Source organism: Lepidochelys olivacea (assembly GCF_965140295.1).
Source record: "Lepidochelys olivacea isolate rLepOli2 genome assembly, chromosome: 4".
Classification (NCBI taxonomy): Eukaryota; Metazoa; Chordata; order Testudines; family Cheloniidae; genus Lepidochelys; species Lepidochelys olivacea.
Genome location: NC_140414.1, coordinates 16,367,118 through 16,387,405, shown reverse-complemented (window position 1 = coordinate 16,387,405; position 20,288 = coordinate 16,367,118). Strand labels below are relative to the sequence as shown.

The 20,288-nt window shown below is 49.4% G+C and overlaps 1 protein-coding gene across 5 annotated transcripts in view; it reads left to right on the top strand.

Moving 5' to 3' along the window:
• Positions 1-20,288, top strand: part of RBPMS (RNA binding protein, mRNA processing factor) — a 139,403-nt gene that overhangs the window by 32,363 nt on the left and 86,752 nt on the right. For 2 of the 5 annotated variants that reach the window (XM_084627010.1, XM_084627008.1), the window contains exons 2-5: positions 47-155; positions 989-1,066; positions 11,208-11,246; positions 13,094-13,156. In XM_084627010.1, coding sequence (XP_084483136.1) covers positions 81-155; positions 989-1,066; positions 11,208-11,246; positions 13,094-13,156 — 255 coding nt within the window. In that variant the 5' untranslated portion in view covers positions 47-80. The remainder of the gene's footprint in view (positions 1-46; positions 156-988; positions 1,067-11,207; positions 11,247-13,093; positions 13,157-20,288) is intronic. The other 3 variants (XM_084627011.1, XM_084627009.1, XM_084627012.1) reach the window with 2 other exon arrangements.

Below are 20,288 nucleotides of genomic sequence, written 5' to 3'. Positions count from 1 at the left end.
AGATTTTATCCCTCAGCAGCTGCAGGTGAAAACTTCTCCATTGTAGGATAAAGTCTGAAAGAAAAAGTCTCCAGCTCCTGATGGAGAAGGTTCTGCATGCACCTGGCTCCAGTCAGTCAATCAAGTTTCTGTGTGCCCAGCTGTGCTCAATCAAGGTTAGGTGCACAGTACATACATTTTCAGTTCTTGCATGAATCATAGTTAAAAGTGACCATCAGTCCAAATTCTGGTTTGTAAATAGCTGTTGCACAAGATCTGGGAATTGGTCCTGCTTCGAGCAGGGGGTTGGACTAGATGACCTTCTGGGGTCCCTTCCAACCCTGATATTCTATGATTCTATGATCTACTCAGGACCCACTTCTCGTCCACGTGCTGTGTGGCGAAACAATGTGTTTAAAGCAGTATCTGTGCTGCTATATAGAGGAACCAAACAAACTGTAGAGAAAATGAAAGGACCATAAAAATCTCATCCGGTCTGGCATTTAACACCAATTGGCCACCTACTTTTAGGGGAAACCAGGAATTCATGACCCATTCCAAGCCCAATTTAAAACTCCGCCTTAACTATGGAGTCACCAGCCAGGAGTCTTCATAATGCTGAGGGATTTTCATGTGCTGCCAAAAACAAGCTAGACCGTGTGAACCTCAGACAGGCAATGGCGATTGTCAACCACTCATAATAGCCGTATCTGGACAGAATTTCCCGAGGCCAGCAAAAGGCACCTTCATGACCCAAGGAACAGTCCCCTGCCAAATTTCAAAGAGCTCCTGCAAACCATGTGAGTGTTAAAACTCTTCAGAAAAAGGTCAAAAGAACCTTTAATAGTGCATTTCTGTCCTTTCCCACCAGGCTATAGGAGGCATCTGTGTTTACACCTGAAGCGAGCTTTAATTAGGTTCTTCGTTCAGATTGTCTGGATTATGTCAAAACCTGCAGTAGATTTTGGATGCATATCTCAATTGCATGTTTGTCTTTGTTGATTTCTAGGTCCGGACTCTCTTTGTGAGCGGGCTTCCCCTCGACATCAAGCCGCGGGAACTCTACCTGCTTTTCAGACCCTTCCAGGTACTGTTTGCCTGCCCTTCAGGGATCTGAAAACACATGTACTCCTCAGAGGAGCGTATTGCTGTATCTGACACACTTCTCCACTAACATGGCCACGTCATTATATAGCTAGTGTCAAAAGCGGGTGCAAGAGATGTGAGTAACACCAGCGAGTGGCTGAGTATAGAGTGGCGAGAGGTGTCTCAAGGTGTGAGCCAGGGGTCAGGAATAGATTTGGTCTTAGTTAACCTATTCATTAGACAACTACCAATTGGCCAAAGGTGGGCTTGTGGGATGGGGCTCAGGAAGTCTGGGTTCAGTTCCAGGTCTTGCCATGGAGACGCTGTGTGCCATTGGACCAGTGGTTGGGGCCTGATGTTCTGTGGAGCTGCAAATCCCATTGACTTGAGTTGGGGATGCTCAGCACATCTGACAATCAGCCCTTCATTAATGTGTGCCTCATTTCCCCACCTGTAAAATGGGGGTATCGTTCCCTCCTTATGTCACAGGGATGTTGAGAGCCTAAACCCATGAATGTCGATGATGCGCTCAGATACCGAGCTCTTTGGAGCCACAGAAATGCCTATTATGGGATAGTTAGTGGCAGTGATGCCTCGTTCAAACCAGACTCTACTTTACACTGAAAACAAGAGTTCATCCTCTGCTTTTCAGATGAAACAGAGCCTGGCCAAGAGGTTTCAAAGGCCGGGCTCCTAAATCGATGTTCAGACATCTAACCAAGGAACTTGATTTTCAGATGTGCTGAGCGTCCAGCACCCACTATTGACATCACTGGACACCGCTTAGAACTTTAGAAAGTCTGGCTACCTTTAGATTTCTGGGGTTTTTAAATCTCGGCCCGAGATCGAAGTGGGCAACATGTATTTGAACTTGTAATGCACGTGGTGTAGCACGATTGAGAGGTGTTCGGAGCTCATTGTACTGTACTAACATAAAGGCAAGCTATGGGTGTAAGATTTCTCTACTATATTTGGTGCTAGGTATCATGATACTAAATATGCCAGGAAGCAGGAATAATTCAGGCAGTAAATAAATGACTACAGGTCTAGAGAGACTGATTAAAATAAAAGATAAAAGCGAACTCTGTATAGTTTGTACTCATTCTTGTAAGGTGTAAACACCAGTGGGAGAGGAATTATTTAAGATGGTCCAGGGAGGTCAAACTCAAAATAGTTAGATAATATTAAGGAGACAAGGTGGGTGAGTGTGATGGGGTGCAGTAGGCCCAGAGGCTCCCTGCTGAAAGCCTCAGGATCCTGCCACACCAATCCCAGGAAAGAAGAAGTAGAGGAGTCCTCCAAGCAGCCTAGAGTGGCTGCAGAGGGCAGCCAATCAGAGCCCAGAAGGGCAATATAAAAAGGAGCTGCCATGCAGCCCATACTCAGTTCCTTGCTGGAGCCAGAGGAAGGCAGATGGTGCTCCTGGCTGGCCAAAGGGAACTGCAGCACCACGGACAGCTCAGTGCTGGCACACAATGGTGCGTGACTGCTATACATAGGGTCCCTGGGCTGGGACCCAGAGTAGAGGGCAGGCCTGGGTCTCCCCATAGGTCACTGGGGAAGTGGCTCACAATTAGACAATGATATACCTCCCAGAAGGGGATCTGAGCTACTCAGTGGCCCAGCTGGGGTCCGAAGGTTCCAGAGAGGAAAAAAAACATTGCCTCCAGGGGGGAAGCCCTGGAGGTATGACCCGACCTAATTGCCAGAGCTGGGACTGTTTAAAGACTGCAAATACACCTGACCAGAAGGGGTGCTTGTGAGAGGTGGACGCCACGTTGTTACAGTTCATCTTTTATTGGATCAGCCTCTGTTGATGAAAGAGACAAGCTTTTGAGATAATATGGAGCACAGAAACATGTGGGCTACAAGTATCTAGGGCAGGAGTATCTAGTACCTGTGGCCCATCACCATGCCATCTGAGCACCTTCCCTGTAAAATCCATGATGATTTCTTTGTATTGTGGTAGCCCCTGTGGTCCCAGCCAAGGTGGTGGCTCCATTGTGCTGAGCTCTGGACAGAACAGAACAATCCCTGCCCCAAAAACCCTACAGTTTAAAAGACAAGACAGACAGAGAGCTATCAAGCAATTTGTCAAAGCCCCAGTATAATGTTGGATGTAATAACCAGAACTGGCCAGGAATTTTTTTGTCAGAACGTTTTTTAGTCAGAGATGCCGATTTGTTGAAACTAAAACTTTTAGCAGGAACGTACCGGGTTTACAAAACTTTGCTCATGAAGTTTCTCAGGTCCAGGATGGAATTTCTGGCCAGAGTGTGAAAGAGCCCCCAGAACAGCCAGTAACCCAGTGGGCATTCATCTGAGATGTAAGAGATACAGGGTAAGTCCCCGCTCTGCCATTCTCCCTTGTGCCAGGTGAGTGAGCTGGCCACCAGGCTGTTGGCCATTTTGGGGCAGGTCTCTCAATCTCTCCTGCTGGAGGCATAATTAAATTGTCATTGGGCCAGAGAAAGCAAGACCGTGATTGGCTCCATAGGCTGATGATTAGGGTGCTCATGTGGTAGATGGAGAGTCAATTCCCTGTGTTTCTCACATTCCAGGTGAGCAGCCTGACCATCAGCCTGTAGAGTCAGTGTGTGTCTCTCTCTCTGCCCAATGAATATGAAATATCCATACCATGCTGTATAACAGCTCCAGTAGGAGAGGTCAAGAAGCCCACCCTTGAATAGCCCGGTGGTCAGGCTACTCAGCTAGTATATGGGCGGCCCAGATTCAAGTCCCTGCTTCCAATCGGGCAGAGCAGGGAATTGAACCAGGGTTTGCCACATTTCAGGGTAGCACCCTGACCAGGGGCTATTGGCCACTCTGGGTTCAGGCTCTCTCTGTTTCATCCCCATGCAAAAGGGGGGAATGTTTTGAAATCTTGCCAAGTTTCATGCAATGAGAAATCTATTTCCACACCAGGTCTATAACAACTCCTTTCCCCACCTACCCTCTGTCCAGCTGCCAGTCAACGTCCTTCACTACCCTTATTCACCCCAAGTCCCCTCCGTCTACCCACCCCGGCCCCATAGGGAAACACTCCATCTCACTCTAGTTGGAGGAGTTTAGAAACTAACCTGCCAAATTGTGAGAAGGTCCCATCCGCTGCCCATCCTTGCCTTCTATGCGTGGTTTGTATAAGAAGGAGCAGCTACTGACTACATCTGAGCTGTACCCCAGGCCTGCACTGACCCCTGTGAAGGGGTATCAAACCCTGCACCAGCATGGGAGGGGTTAAGGAGCTGCTTTGGGCTGGAAAGTCCCAGCCCTCCACACCTGCCGCCAAGCCAGGGCTGGAGGAGGAGTTAAAAGGAGGGAACTCCACTGGGATGGGGGCAACTGGCTGTTGAGCGCCCCAGCACCCAGACAGAGGGCTGGCAGCCAGCAGCGCCTCTGCCCTTGTCAAAGTAGGACAAGAATCCCCTGGGCTAAGAAGGGGAAAGGGACTGACTTGCATTGGGGACACAGTGGACTCTGGGGTGGACTGCGATGGTACCAAGGCCCTCGGGATTAAGAGAAGCTAGTATCCTGATGGAAGCTGCCTTTAGGTTTTCTTTCTCTTCCTTTCCACCTTTATTAAACCTTCATCCAGTGTTGAGATAAAAGTAACATCAATGGTGTCATGGGGGAAATTTGTACCCCAAAGGCATTCAGAAACCAAGAACAATCCTTCAGTGTTTTAGGTGAAAACACTTTATTTAACGAGCAAATTGAAAGAACTAGCAGGAGTCCCCTTCAGCATAAGCCTATATGCAGTTTTCACACATCAGCATTGATGTGGAGTGGTCAGTGCATGCAAAGTCACTGTGTTCTCCACACTGTTCGCACTTCTTCTGGTCAGCAGTCCTTGGGCAAGTAAGGCAGCATCCACTGTCGAGTTTGCCAGATGCTCCAGTGGTGGCTGGTTTTCAATGGTAGCCAGAGGACAAGAGTGCTGCTTTGATGGGCATGGTGAGATGATGGGTATAGAAGATTCTTCTCTTTATACGTGCACCTACAAGTTATTCTCCTAGACTGGTAAGGAACAAGGCGTTTTCTTTGTCTTGGTCAAGTGTGGTGCCAAATAAGATTGTCACTGATCCAAACAATGAAATTTGCAATGCCAACAACATCAAGCATGTTGAAGAAAAGAACCATTGACCACTTATTTATCTTGCGCCTGTAGGAGTGCATTCTTGCAAGATGGTCCATGTTAGCAGCACCACTTTTAGTGTCCGTGTAGTGGAAGAACTATTTCTTTTTTGGTCTCCTTCTACAACCTAGTCATGATGCATCGTCGACAGCATTATTATCAACTTGCCCTTCTTTGGAACCTTCTTTGGAACCAGGCTGAGTGGCTCAGCAAACCCAAATCCTAATGACTGTTATTCTCTGCTGCCATGTGGATGCATCTTATTGGGTATAGTCTGGCTTGTTCCATCAGATTGTTCTAACGCAGATCACATTTTTGTTGAGTAGAGCTCCATCAGTATTCAGCTAGCTGAAGAAATTATCCCCATCTATATTTCTTCCAGGCTTATACCAGGGCTGACCCACAAGCTCCTCGTTGTCTGTTCATCAAATTTGTCTTCAATCAATGGAAACAAGGTCTTCCTTTTTTTAGAGCAATTCTCAACGTGATCTGGCACAAAGTCACTATCATATAATATGTTGTCATCACACGGTAACTTTCAGGGTTGCAAATCATTTTGATAAGGTCAGAAGCAGAATACTGTGCTGATGTGTTTGCAATCTTGAATCGTGCAACTCAAGAGTCTCCTGAGTCTGGATTGTTTGTAGCACAATACCTAGACAGAAAATCCCCTGAAGAGTATTATGAAAAGAGAGCCAGCATCAGTCTGCTCTGTGTGGAGGATACCTGACAAGCCTGGATCTGAAGGGACCAACCTCCCTGGTGTACCTTCTATATTAGGATACCTGTATACAGCAACCATTGTCACTGCCATTACAATATAAGATACTCTCACTAGAAGCAAATGTGAACTACTAAAAAGAGAGAATAACAGTGCAACACATTTGGGGGTACTTTTGTACCCCACATACCTTTTTTTTTTTTGATATAGAAAAAAATCTTTTTCATGTTAATTTTCATTTTTCTGAATTGTGGGTCACTAGTTCATGAGTTATCGCAAAATGTATGTTTGCGGGGTACAACATAGCCCTCCTCCACATTCGTGGGGGTAACAACTCAGCTCCTAAAGGGGGCACTCTGCAAAGGACAGATTTGTGACAGACCCTCTATCTTTTTATGCACACTAATTGTGTGTGTGTGTGTTGTTTACAGCATTTCCTGTACTGATGGTATAACCAGTGAATCCCTGTTTAAATTAAAAAGAAAAGGAGTACTTGTGGCACCTTAGAGACTAACCAATTTATTTGAGCATAAGCTTTTGTGAGCATCCGATGAAGTGAGCTGTAGCTCATGAAAGCTCATGCTCAAATAAACTGGTTAGTCTCTAAGGTGCCACAAGTACTCCTTTTCTTTTTGCGAATACAGACTAACACGGCTGTTACTCTGAAACCTGTTTAAATTGCCCTTCATCCACTTTCCACTGCCTGAGGAAATTTTGTTAAGTGGGAGTAGGGTGACCAGACTGCAAGTGTGAAAAATCAGGACAGGGGGTGAGGGGTAATAAGTGCCTATGTAAGAAAAAGCTCCAAAAATTGGGACTGTCCCTATAAAATCAGGACATCTGGTCACCCTAAGTGGGAGACTCCTGGAGTCTTAAATTCCTCCAAGTAATGCGGAGGACACACATTGTATATTTCAGAGTAACAGCTGTGTTAGTCTGTATTCGCAAAAAGAAAAGGAGGACTTGTGGCACCTTAGAGACGAACCAAGTTATTTGAGCATGAGCTTTTGTGAGCTACAGCTCACTTCATCGGATGCATCCGATGAAGTGAGCTGTAGCTCACGAAAGCTTATGCTCAAATAAATTGGTTAGTCTCTAAGGTGCCACAAGTCCTCCTTTTCACATTGTATATTGGAGCCCATGGACACAGAGAGAGTTTCTCTTGAATACCAAATTCTGAGTTAGTGTTTCCTGTTTGTGATTTATTAAACTAGGAAATAGCCCATACAGTGTTAAAAACACCCCTCTCTCGTTGTTTACTGACATTTTAAACTCAATATTCAGATTTGCGTATGGTTTTAGACAAACCGGCTGAAGCTTCACTGTGAAGCTGAGGAAAGTCCATTCACATGTTTGTGCAGCACCTAGCACAATGGGGTCCTGGCCCAGGAATAGGGTTCCTAGGTGCTACTTTAATGTCCCCAATTAATAACAATGTTAATAATATTAAAATACTTTGCCAGACTTTGGAACCCAGTAGCCCCATCCGAACCCATATGCTTCGCTGAGCGGGGGGAATACCGCAAAACAATGTCTGCAAACACTGGACTGAATTTTTAAACAAACGAGCTTCAGCTGTGTTTGCCCTTCCTCTGTGCTCCCCTCTCACAGCTATGCCAGCAAACACGTTGATTGGCAGGAACGTGCACAGAAATAGCAAACTGTCCGTGAATATCGCACGCTATTTGCAGAAAGCCTCTTTTGGCTTTATAATCCTGAGTACTTTCACTGGGTCCCTGATTCTAACAGCTGCACTCCTCTGCTCAGGGACCAGACATACACTGTAGGGGAGGTGACAGGCGAAAACTTATTCACACAGAGTTGGATTTTCAAAAGCACCTCAGGGTGCTGGACCGTGCAAGACCCATTGACTTGCAGTGGAACTTGTGCTCCTAACTCATTCAGGGGCTCTTGAGAATCTCACCAGAATCCATTTGATGAACCATTGCATATAATGAGTGCGTACAATCAAATCCCTTGGGAATGTGGGAAAAGAAAGTGGTGAAATGTAAATAAATGAGGAAGTATGAGTCAGTCTTTAGCAGAGCTGGGGCGTATCCGAATGCTCCCCGAAGAGCTGAGCTCTGTTAGGAGGCACAATGAGAGCTGCTCTGTCGCTCCGCAGTGTTATGGAATTTATCAGGTCATGTTTTGCCTGTTGCATCATCCATTTCCCCAAGAAAGGCTGCTTCATTGATCATTTCATTCATTGCCCATAGACATGATGACAGACGATGTTGCAGTATTTTTTTCCTGGCAGAAGATTGAGAAGCTGTTTCAGTCTGCCTGATTACTTGGGCGGTTCAAATGCTGCACTGATTTACATTTAACTGCATGACCATGTCACCTTTAACCCTCTCCAGACCCACAGAGTCTCCTAACCCCGCAAGAACTGAATCTGGGATATTGTCTCTTTTAAAATACAGGGCCCTATTATCCACATGAGGATCACACTTCAAATATCCACTTAGCAATACTGTGGAATACTGTGGAATTCCAGACGCTGGGATAATCCTAACGCGCTTTCTGTCGTTTCTTATTTAACTTCGGTCTTAAATTAGAACCACACAAAATGCGTATTTCCAGGTATAAGGAATAATTGCGCGCAGGAAGTTGGCTCCAGCTTTTGCAACTAGAAGAGTTGTAAGCACTTCTGTCTCATAGCGTAGGCTCTTTGGGCTTGGCGAAGCTGTGTTTGACACAGGTCCTGAGGTGGCGGACAAAGGTGGCTATACACCAATTCAGCCCCTGCGATAATTTAAAGCAACACCCCTGTGACGTATAAGGGGACAATCCAGACTAATGAGTAGCTGTGTCCAGAGGTGGATTTGATTTTGTGGGGCCCTGGGCCAGATCAAGCGGGGGGCCCCTCCCCTCTCATCTGCAGTCATCCGTCCCCCCCTCCACCTCCTCCCTCCCACGCTCCTGAGGGGGAAATGGGGCCAGAGCGCGGGGGCTTTCCCTGCTCTGCCTGCCCAGTGTTCGTGCTGGGGAGCGGGGTTGGGGCATGGGGTCTTGCCCAGCTCCGCCCGCCTGGTGCTCCTGCCAAGGGTGGAGCTGGGCAAGCACCCGCGCCCCGCCCCTGTTCCCCGGCAGGAGCACCAGGTGGAGCGGGGCAAGGCCTTGCGCCCCAACCCCGCTCCCTGGCAGGAGCACCAGGCAGAGTGGGGCAAGCCCCTGTGCCCCGACCCACTCCCCAGCAGGAGCACCAGGCGGGCAGAGTAGGACAAGCCCCTGTGCCCTGAACCCATACCCCGACAGGAAGGCCGGGTGGACGGAGCGGGTCAGGGCCCTGAGGCGCCCATTTTTCTCGGGGCTCCCAATTGGCCTGGGATCCTGGGCACAGGCCCCATTGGCCCAGTGGCTAATCTGCCACTGTCTGTGTCACCTCTGCTCTGTGATCTGGGGTGTCCTTTACAATGCTTTGCTGCTGTAGCCTCCGGCCTGGCCTGCTCACAAACAGCCCCCAGTGTGTAAATCACTCCCAGCTCTGTCTGTGTGTGTGCTGGGGCCAGCCAGCCATGCCTTGGCTCTTACCAGCCTGGGTTATATTGCAGGGTGACCCCAACACACTCCCAGTCTTAGATTTCCCCCAGAAGTGTATGTCTTGTACTGCCCAGCCCTCTCCTGGACAATACAAGTTTATATCAAGTCCGTTATCTCTTTGGTAGAAATAATTTGGATACAATTTGTCACCCTAAATGGAGTTTCCCAAACACTTTAATTTAAACACACTGGATTAGATAAAACAGTAAAAGAAGTTTATTAATTACAAAGAGATTTTAACTGAGTGCAAGTAATGAGGCATAAAAGCCAGAAATGTTTATAAGAAAAATAAAGATACGCCCTTAGGCATTGTCTTCACGTACAGTGCTATAGCTGCACTGGTCCAGCTCGCCACTGTAGCACTTTAGTGAAGATGCTACTGCCTGGATGGGAGAACTTCTATTGTCTGCATAGTTAATCCCCCTCTCCGAGAGGTCTGTGGTGTAGACCTGGCCTAACTGAACAAACTGTGTTCAATTCAAAGCAACGTTTTCTCACTACATGCTTTCAGCAGTCTTGCTGACCAAACTTCTTAGGTCAGGATCCCCCTCTCCCCAGAATCCAGCGAATGCTTGCTTTGTCTTATTGCTTCAGGTGCCTTGAATACGATGGGCTGGGAGAGAGAAGGGATGTCGTGCGGGGCTTTGCCCCTCCTTTTTATAGTTTCAGTCCCCCTTTTTGAAAACATTTCCAGCTGGGTACCAGGAGACAAAAAGTCTATATGGAAGGATGTTCCCTGCTACTTTTTTCTCACCTGTTTAAGCTTCCTTTATCTTCCTTCCCTGCTTGATGACCCTGCTTAAATGCAAATTAAGAAGATCACTCATCCCTTTGTTTGAGACAGACTCTATTTGCCAGCCTCAGTTGGAACATGTGTTAACACAATACAGTGGAATCTTATAACTTCACATATAATGTTGCTACACATTTTACCAAGACAATATTGGCGACCAAATTATGAGTTCTCAGATGATATTTCACAAGGTGTACTTTGTACAAAGATGATTACAATCACGTGTAGGGTGTGAACACAGGGGTACATTCTGCCACAACCCCCTCCTCCGGGCAGCCCCCAACACACCCCCTAGGCCAGGGGAAGTGAAGCAGAGCCAGAGGAATCCTTGCTTTGGGGAGCTGTACAGCCCCTTTGCACTGCTTTGGAACACCAAGGGCTGTAGCATGGGCTAGTGCCTGACCCCTGCTGTATGCCCAGCAAAGAGGTGTTCTCTGTGCCATGTCCTATACAGCTGTTGGGGAGCTCACACCCTCCCCACCGTGGGAGCTCCAACAGGATTATTAGCTGTCTGATCCGTCCCCAAAGTATGCCCACTTCTCCGCCCCACTCCAAGGACCTTTCTTCAGGGTTCTGCAGGAACTGCACCGGAACTGGCCTCCTAGGCCTTATGGTGAGATCCAGAGCGCCTCTCCCAGCCTCTGGCCTTCTCTGCCCATTCCCCTGGCCTCTCTCTGGCTGAGGGTACAGAAAGCTGCCTCTGTATAACTTCCCTTCCCAGCAGGCCTTGCTGTGGCCTATGGTTCCATATGGCTCTGTTCTAGGCTGGCATCGCTAGTGGCGCTCTGCTAGGCCAGTAGCCTGCCTTAAAGGGCCAGCATGCCCTGTAAAATGGTGAAAAACAACTCAGAACCCTACACTTTTTCCCATTTTAGCTCCAAGTGCTGACTGTTTGCCATGACCCGGTGAGTGCCATGACTAAACAATGCTTTTCTCTTTTCTTGCAGGGTTATGAAGGCTCTCTTATAAAACTCACCTCTAAACAGGTAAAAGCCTGACCAGTGCTCAGAACCTCCAGTATCACAGTCATTAGCTGTAAACGGATTAGAAACACATCTAGTGGCCTCACCGCACACCCAGGTGCAGGATGTTCCCTTGCCCCCACCCTCCCTGCAGGCTAGCCGCTGGCTCTGCTCAATGCAAGGAGCAGAAGACTGTATTTCGTGGGGTGGGGGGGGGAGGTAATTTAGGAATGAGCAGCAAGGTAATGAAGTGCTCCCAATGGGGTGTGTACCACAAAGGTAGCACAGTGTTAGGGCCCCAGACCTGTGAGCTCTCTGTGAAGATGCGGCTGAGTCTGCGCTTTCTGTGGACAAGCGGAACTGTGAATCAAATCGAAAACACTCGGGAGTGGCATGACAAGCAGCCCCGTCCTGTTTCATTGCAGCATCTTTACCCTGTAATGGAAGGTGTGCAGGCCAGCTGGGGCGAGCAGCTCAGGGCAGTCAGAACCTGTACTTTTATTAGCATTCCTAGGTGGAATCAAGCCTTCTAGAAAAGAGCTCAAGTTGAGCCTCACGGTTAAGGGATTTTTTTCCTTGCATGCGGGGAAAACTGCCTGGCGTGGGGAGAGTTTTGCTCAGCCCAGCACCCAGCCCGGTGCAGGGAGAGCCACTTGGCGCTCAGCCTGGTATCTGGCCCAGCGTGGGGAGAGCTGCTCAGCCCGGCCTGGCACAGGGAAAGCCGCTTGGCGCGCAGCCTGGCATCCGGCCCGGCGTGGGGAGAGCCGCCCGGCCCGGCCCGGCGTGGGGAGAGCCGCCCGGCCCGGCCCGGCGTGGGGAGAGCCGCCCGGCCCGGCCCGGCGTGGGGAGAGCCGCCCGGCCCGGCCCGGCGTGGGGAGAGCCGCCCGGCCCGGCCCGGCGTGGGGAGAGCCGCCCGGCCCGGCCCGGCGTGGGGAGAGCCGCCCGGCCCGGCCCGGCGTGGGGAGAGCCGCCCGGCCCGGCCCGGCGTGGGGAGAGCCGCCCGGCCCGGCCCGGCGTGGGGAGAGCCGCCCGGCCCGGCCCGGCACAGGGAGAGCCGCCCGGCCCGGCCCGGCACAGGGAGAGCCGCTGGGCGCTCAGCCTGGCGTCTGGCCCGGTGTGGAGAGCCGCCTTGTGGCTCAGCCCGTTCTTCAGCTCTTTCCCGCTACATGTAGCACCAGCCCCAGCAGCAGCATCCTCTGGGCAGAGAACATAGTTCTGAGCCACAGCTCCTCTGGGATTACCCAGAGGGAAAACGGAGGGGAGAAAGGATGCAGGGGTAACCCGGAGACTCCAGACACATCTTCTCCCCCAAGCACCTGGAAGAGAGCAGGAGTCCTGTGGTCGCCCCCGAACACAGGTTTCCTGCTCAGTCACAGCACAGCCCTTCTAGGCCTTGCCTAAGGGCTCGGAGTCCCCATCCAGCGTGTGTCTGCCCACACTAGAGCTAGATGAAGGATGGAGGGAGGGTCCCTGAAGGCTCCACTTTAAGAACATAGTTGCAGCCAACTGGGGAAGCCAATGCGGTTTCAGGTACGCTGTACTAGGCCTATGGGTACCCAGTGCACCGCATGTCTCCCAACACTCATCCCAGCCCTTGCACACTTAGACCTTCCACTGGAAGGAGGGGAGGGCAGCAGAGCCAGTGAGTTTATAGCAGAGGTGGCCAAAGTGAAGCCCATTGAGCAGACATGGACCTTGGAGATCTGCAGGATGGCTCTCAGCTCTGAAACAGGGAGATGGCTGTTGGGGACTGCAGGTCCCAAGTACCCTTGGTGGGTAGTAGTGAGCAGGGTCCCTGTATCTGTGAGGCGACGGTGCTGCTCCTTCCATGAGTCATCCCCTGACCCTCTCCTCTTCTCTTTTCTCCTCAGCCTGTAGGGTTTGTCAGCTTTGACAGTCGCTCAGAAGCAGAAGCTGCTAAGAATGCGCTGAATGTAAGTACCTGATGCTATAAGCCACAGTTCCCTTTGGCTGTGTGTGGAGGAGGGCTGGGGGGAAGCATGAGCAAGGGAATGAACGGCAGCTGTGCATACCTTCTATACATACATGGGGTGAGATATCACCTTGACAGCAGACTAGTGGCTAAGCCCTCTGAAAGCTGCTCCTGAGTTGTGCATACAAAACATGGAATTCCTCCTGTACGATGCACAGAGATGCTGTAGCCAACATTTAGCAGAGTGCAGATATTAATTGCATTCTCTTCTTCCATTTTATATCTGTATCCAAAATAGCAAAGAGATTGACTGTACACAGGTTTGTTCTTCATAAACATACTGCTTATTGCCCATGTTTTCATTTTCCTCTGGTGTGAAGTGTTACAGATTTATATTCTTTTCCCAGGGATGTTAGTTAGATTTACTGATTCACATGGGTTTTGGGTGCTGGAGAAGATCAACGTTTTTTCTCCTGTCCTTTTCTACTTCCCCCAGTTCTCCAGGACTTTCCCCAAATGATTGCCAGTAGTTCTCTAAATGCCTTCCACGTGGGATGTATATCTTCTGCACCTGCTGGTTTGTAAATATCCTGTTTTCCCAAGTGTTTCCTGCTCTGCTGTTCATCAGCTGCTAAATGGACATTCCTCATGACTTCTTGAGTGTCCATCTCTCTTTCCCATTTTTATACTAGCCTCCCTTTGCTGGCCACATTCCTCACTTTATAGGCATACGCTCGAATCAGTCTCTTTTCAGAAAGACAAGGGCTCCTGCAATCTTCTCAGTTTTCTGCAAATCAGGGGGCAACTTGCAAGGAGACCCTTGAAAACAGAAGCTCAAAGTCTGAGCACCCTACTTCAGAGAGATGAATCAGATTTACTCCAGGAATGTCGCAGTTTGATCAAGGTCCAGCTCTTTCAAACAATGGCTACAATCAGCACTAAGCCCCGTGAGTTGAATTTGTACTCGGCAGAGTTCTCAGGAGTACACTTTGTCTGCTGACTCAAGGAGCTCACCTGAGAGACGTAGCTACGACAGAGACCTACCAAATCGGATCCTCGGCTGCTATAAATCAGAGCAGCTCCATTGAAGCCAATTTCCACCAGCTGAGGATTTGACCCCACATACGGGTTCTTACGGGTGGGGCTAGTTGATGTCTGAACTTAATGTTGCCTAACATTTTCCATCATAATACTTTATTTTTAGTTCGGTTTGAAATTATTTTCGTTTGCTCTCTGACCCTGATGAATTCTTTTTCGTTAAGTCCCTGCGAAAATGATTCAGCCAGTTCTGAGAATGTGGGTGTTTCTGAAAACAACATGCTTCGTAGTAGGAACTTGACATTTGTCATGGGATAGTCCTGGGGTCAGGAACGTGCCTTTTGCACTCTTGCTCCTGTGTAACTCTCTCCAGACCTGGTCGGATGATAAGACTCTGAAAACAGCCATTTGCACATGTTTAGCTGAGCTTTTTGAAGGCTTGATGCAAAGAGCTCCAAGCATGCCAACTGCACTGAGCCCCACACAGCCTTCTGGGTGCTAGGCTCTGAACTAAAGGGCCACACAGCCATAGCAGCAGCACTCACTCCCCATGCCCAGCAGACCTCCTCCTGATTGATGTTAATAATTTGTGCACTTCATAGCCCTCATGATAGCGCAAGACCTCGCTCCCTGTATTCCGAGCTGGGTAAATATTCCCCCTCATTTTATGGAGGGGGTAACTGAGTGTTTGCACAAGGTCACTACTAGCACAGCTAGGAATGCCTATAATAGAGCAGACTCAAGTCTCATCCATGGAGACGTACTGCCTTTCAGAATGAATGAGCCAGATCTATGTGCTTGGCTATGCTGTCTTTGTGACCTCCTGTACCACACATGCCTCCAGAACTAGGAACAAAACTGAGGCATCCTGGTGCCAAAGTTTTATGTATTCTATGCTGTATAGAAAATAGTTGTACAAGGTACTGACTGCCTTGTTTCCCCTTTTAGTGGTTGGTCTATGTAGAAGAAAACAGCTCACAGTTCCCACAAGTTCGTCCTTTATCTCAAGTGGTAGCGGTTTGTGCTATGGATCTAAAGGTCCTGGCTTCCAGTCCTGCTGGTAATTCATGGGGGTGGGGAGCCTATGGGTCGATATGGTTCCAAAAAACCTAAATAATCACATACCCAAAGACTACATTAAAACTGCAAGATCAAGCACTCAAATGTTAGGAAATTCAGATTGCCTTTATCAGTACCGTAGTGCATATGCATGGTAATACTATCTGTAATTACACAAGCGTGTAGAATTTTTACTGTAAGATCCCTGCTTCATTTAGTGCCTAGGATGGGGAGTGAATGAGGCAAAACATAAGAAGAGGGACAATATTTTCTTCTACTTAAGGCATGGACTGGGGCCTAAGGGAGTTGGGTTCTATTTCTGGCTCTGAGTGTCACAGACTTCCTCTCTGGCGTTAGACAAGACTGCACCAAAATGCACATGCACAAGGGGACCAGATTAAGGTTACCCTGGAATACTTGTGTAGACAGCTGCACATTTGTGTTACAAGTGCTCCTTTCTCCCCCCTACGTGAAGGGTGTTGTGGAGGAGGGAAATTCAAAGCCAAATGCTGTATTAGGCTTTGTTAGTTTGTTAGACCTGGCTGACACAGTCCCAGCTGTGGGTTTTGGCTGGCAGGGAAGAGAGAGGCACAGTGCTGTCATATGAGATCGTGTTTGTAATCTGGAGTTAATCTGTTAAATCTCTTTGTCTGATTTAGGGTGGCCAGGCGTTCTGATCGTAAAGGGACCCTGGAGGCTCTGGTCTGCACCACCGACTGGGCTGTTAAAAGTCCGGTCAGCGGCACACTCGGGGCCCAGGGCTAAGGCAGGCTCCCTGCCTGCCCTAGCTCTGTGTGGCTCCCAGAAGCAGCCACCAGGTCCCTACAGCCCCTAGATGCATGGGTGGCCAGGGAGGCTCCACGCACTGCCCCCACCCCAAGGGCCGGCTCCGCAGCTCCCATTGTCCAGGAACCGCGACCAATGGGAGCTGCAGGGGCGGCATTTGTGGGCGTGGGGGCAGAGTGAAGAGCCTCCCTGGTGCCCATGCATCTAGGGGCTGCAGGGACCTGGTGGCTGCTTCCTGGGAGCCGCAGTAAGCACCACTGGGACCCCTCCCACACCCCAATCCCCCCCTCAGCCCGGAGTTCCCTCCCGCACCCAAACTCCCTCCCAGAGCCCACATCATCAGCCTATTTTCAAAACATTAATAGAAAACAGTGGATCTAAACAGTGATTACAGCAGAGCAGAGGAGCTGTTTTCATTCCACCCCGGTGTCACTTGCTCTAACTTTCTGAAGCTTTCATTTTGGGAGCTGAAATTTTCCATGCTTGGAAATCTTCTATGCATTTTTGGCCAAAAAAATGAAGATTCAGGTCAACCAAAACATTTACTGAATTGAGGTTATATTTGCCAAACTGTTTCAGACCACCTTCCCTTCTAGGGTGACCAGATGTCCCGATTTTATAGGGACAGTCCCGATTTTTGGGTCTTTTTCTTATATAGGCTCCTATTACCCCCCACCCCCATCCCGATTTTTCACATTTGCTGTCTGGTCACCCTATTCCCTTCCCTCTCCTTCCCCCCCTCCCCCAAAACTGTTTCTACATTTTCTAAAGAAACATTTAGGTTTTTTGATTCAAGATGCCCCATTTCTTCTGAATTTTACTACAATTTTTTTTTTTAAAAAAAAAGGTTAAAAATTCCTCCCAAAACAAGATGTTTCGTTTTGGTTCGAACAAATGTAATAAAAAAGATTTCAAGTTGGGTTCTCCGGAAACTTTTTTGTTTTTCTTTTCAGTTTGGCCCCTGACCTGAAAAGTCGGTTATTCACGTAGTCGGTTATTCACATTGCTCTGTTCGACTGAGTCCCTGGGGAGCTCCCTCAGTGCTCACCTCAGGCCCAGCATGCTGTGTATGCTTGGCTAAGCCGGCTTTGCCATGAGCTGACTCGTGCTAGGGTCAGGGCTGAGCTAATGGCTCCTGTAGTCTGGAGGTGTGTAGGTGACAGCCTGGCCTAAGCAGTGTGCAGCTTGTGAGGGTGTCACTGTGCCATTGGTTCAGCACACACACCTTGTGAGGTTTGCGGGGGGGCTGAATGAAGGGGTCTGGGCTCTGTGTGTGGGAGAGGGGAGAACCCAGTGATGAACTGCCAAAATCTTAACAACCGGTTCCCTCCTCACCCCATGAGGGGGTCGTGGCCCACTCCTGCCCAATCCAACCCCCCATGTTCCTTGATGCTCCCCCCGGGACCTCTGCCCCGTCTCTCCCCCTCCCCTCTCCCCTGACTGCCCCCAGAACCGGGCAGGAGGGTCTCGTGGGCCACTGTAGTGGGTGCCCACCCCACCCCTAAGAGCCAGAGGACCCTGCTGGGGTGAGGTGGGGAGTCCCAGCAGGGCTTACCTGGGGCAGCTCCCAGGAAGCATCCGGCAGGTCCCTCTGGCTCCTAGGGGCGGGGGAGCGTAGCTAGGGAGGAGCAGCCGCTCCCCCCACTGATCACATCAAAAGTGGCGCCTTAGGTACCGACTCCGTGGGTGCTCTGGGGCTGGAGCCCCCACAGGGAAAATTTGGTGGGTGCAGAGCACCCACCGGCAGCTCCCCACCCCATGCCTGGCCCCAGCTCCCCTCCGCTCCGCCTCCACCTCCCTGGGCCTGAGCGCGAAGCCGCTGCCTGCTTCTCAGCCCTCCCCGGCTTCCCACATGAACAGCTGTTTGCGTGGGAAGCCGGGGGTGGGGGGGAGAAGCAGAGCAAGGCGGCATGTTCAGGGGAGGAGGCAGAGGCAGAGCGGAGGGGAGCTGGAGCCGGGTGCAGGGTAGGGAGCTGCCGGTGGGTGCTCTGCACCCACCAAATTTTCCCCGTGGGTGCTCCAGCCCTGGAGCACCCACGGAGTAGGTGCCTAAGGTGCCACTTTTGGCTGATTAAATTTAGAAACCCTTTTAGAACCAGTTGTCCCTCGCGGAACAACCGGTTCTAAAAGGGCTTCTAAATTTAACAACCGGTTCTAGCAAACCGGTGCGAACCGGCTCCAGCTCACCACTGGGAGAACCCTTCAGCACCTGGTGTGCTCAGCAGAAGGGTTCAGGATACTTGTGCAGGTAGTTTAAATGTGCACTGAGCTCCATCATCCTGAGTAAACAAACTGAAGTTTGTGAGGTGCCCAGAGAAGGACAGAGCTGCTGCAAGCCTTCAGATTTATTCCATACACAGTCCAAGGCAATAGAGACACATGCTGGACACGGACAGGGAAGTTAGGGTAAGGAGAAAAGAGTGGGGGTTGGGGGAACTTACACTACTGGGTATCTAAGATTATAGAAGACACAGCATTGTGATGTATATATTTTTCTGCATGCAAGAGAGCAGGGATTTCCAAAGCACTTGGTATCGGCCTCACTCTGCTCCAATGGAGGGGTTTATCATTGGGGAAAAGATGTCTTTTCAGCAGCAACGAACAGATGTATCAAATAGACCATGGCAAGCAAGTCTGCTGCCTTTGCTATTAATACTGAACAAGCATCCCTGAACCACCTGTAGTCTGAAGGGGAGGGCCAGGGCCCTGCACCATGCAGCACCTCTCTGACCTCAGTGAGGCTTCATTCAGCTCTATGGTTTGCTCCCCGCAATCAGATTGCAGGATCTGCCGTAGAGAACAGGAAGACCGTGGATAGAGCAAGGCTCACCAAAGCCAATCTCCTTCAATGCCAGGCCACATGATAAACAGATTGAAGATTGCGCCACTTGAACAAGCAATCATTTGGAGACCGGGGTCCTAAACTGCTCCTAGTGGCATACCAGGGGGTCATGGCATTTAATATTTCCATGAACTGCCTAAAGGAGGGTATAGCTTTCACCGTAATCTGTTCCCGGGTGAACCCGAAACTGGGAAAGTAACCAACGTGAGAGAAAAGTCTGAAGTGCCTTGGAGGGATTAGAACAGTGCAACATGTGCAACAAGATGAGCTTCAGTATAAATACCTGTCAAGTCACACGCAGACGGACAGGGAACGAACACAAGAGATATTAGCTGGGGAAAGGCTACTGTACCTGGGAAGAAAGTCCAAGAAAGATTGCTGTAGGCTTGTGGCAGGCAGTACGTGCCAAATGAATTTCCAGGTCAGGAGCAGAGTTAGGCCAATGCTGAGCACTTCCGGAAAATCCACCTGAAATAAACAGAGGCATTCACGCTATTCAGAACTAGGGTGATGTTTCAGGGCGGTGGATAACAGATCAGTACAGCTGATGAGAGCAGCATACAGTAGTCTTATCGCATCAACGCTATACTTTGCTGCCTTTTATATATCTGATCTGCACGTAACTCCTCTCTGAAATGCTTTTGGACTCTGCATATACCTGTCTTTATTCACAAGCAACCTGTGTTAACATTAACATTGTTCAGCCTTGTCCCCTGACTTGTTCCAGCCGGTATGGTCTATTGAAAGCTAACCGTGAGCTCTGACGTCGATGCACGTGACTGATACGGGTACTCACATAAAACAGCCAGTGCGTGAATCTGAATGAGAACATTCTGCATAGTTAATATAGCTGCAAACACAGTATAAGGGACAGATCCTGAACGTAGGCCATACTTACAGGATAGGGGACTGTACCCTGAGAAGCAGTGACTTTGAGAAAGATTGGAGGTGGGGCTGGATAATCAGCTGAACATGAGCTCCCAATGTGATGCTGTGGCCAAAAGAGCTAATGCAATTCTGGGATGTATAAACATGGGAATCTCGAGTAGGAGTAGAGAGGTTATTTTACCACTACATTTGGAAATGGTGTGAGCACTTCTGGAATACTGTGTCCAGTTCTGGTGCCCACAACTGAAGAAGGATGTTGATAAATTGAAGAGGGGCCAGAGAAGAGCCATGAGACCGATTAAAGGATTAGAAAATATGCCTTATAGTGATAGACTCTAGGAGTTCAATCTATTGAGCTTCATAAAGAAAAGGTTAAGAAGTATCTAGACTCATAGACTTTAAGGTCAGAAGGGACCATCATGATCATCTAGTCTGACCTCCTGCACATTGCAGGCCACAGAACCTCACCCACCCACTCCTGTGATAGACCCCTAGCCTCTGGCTGAGTTACTGAAGTCCT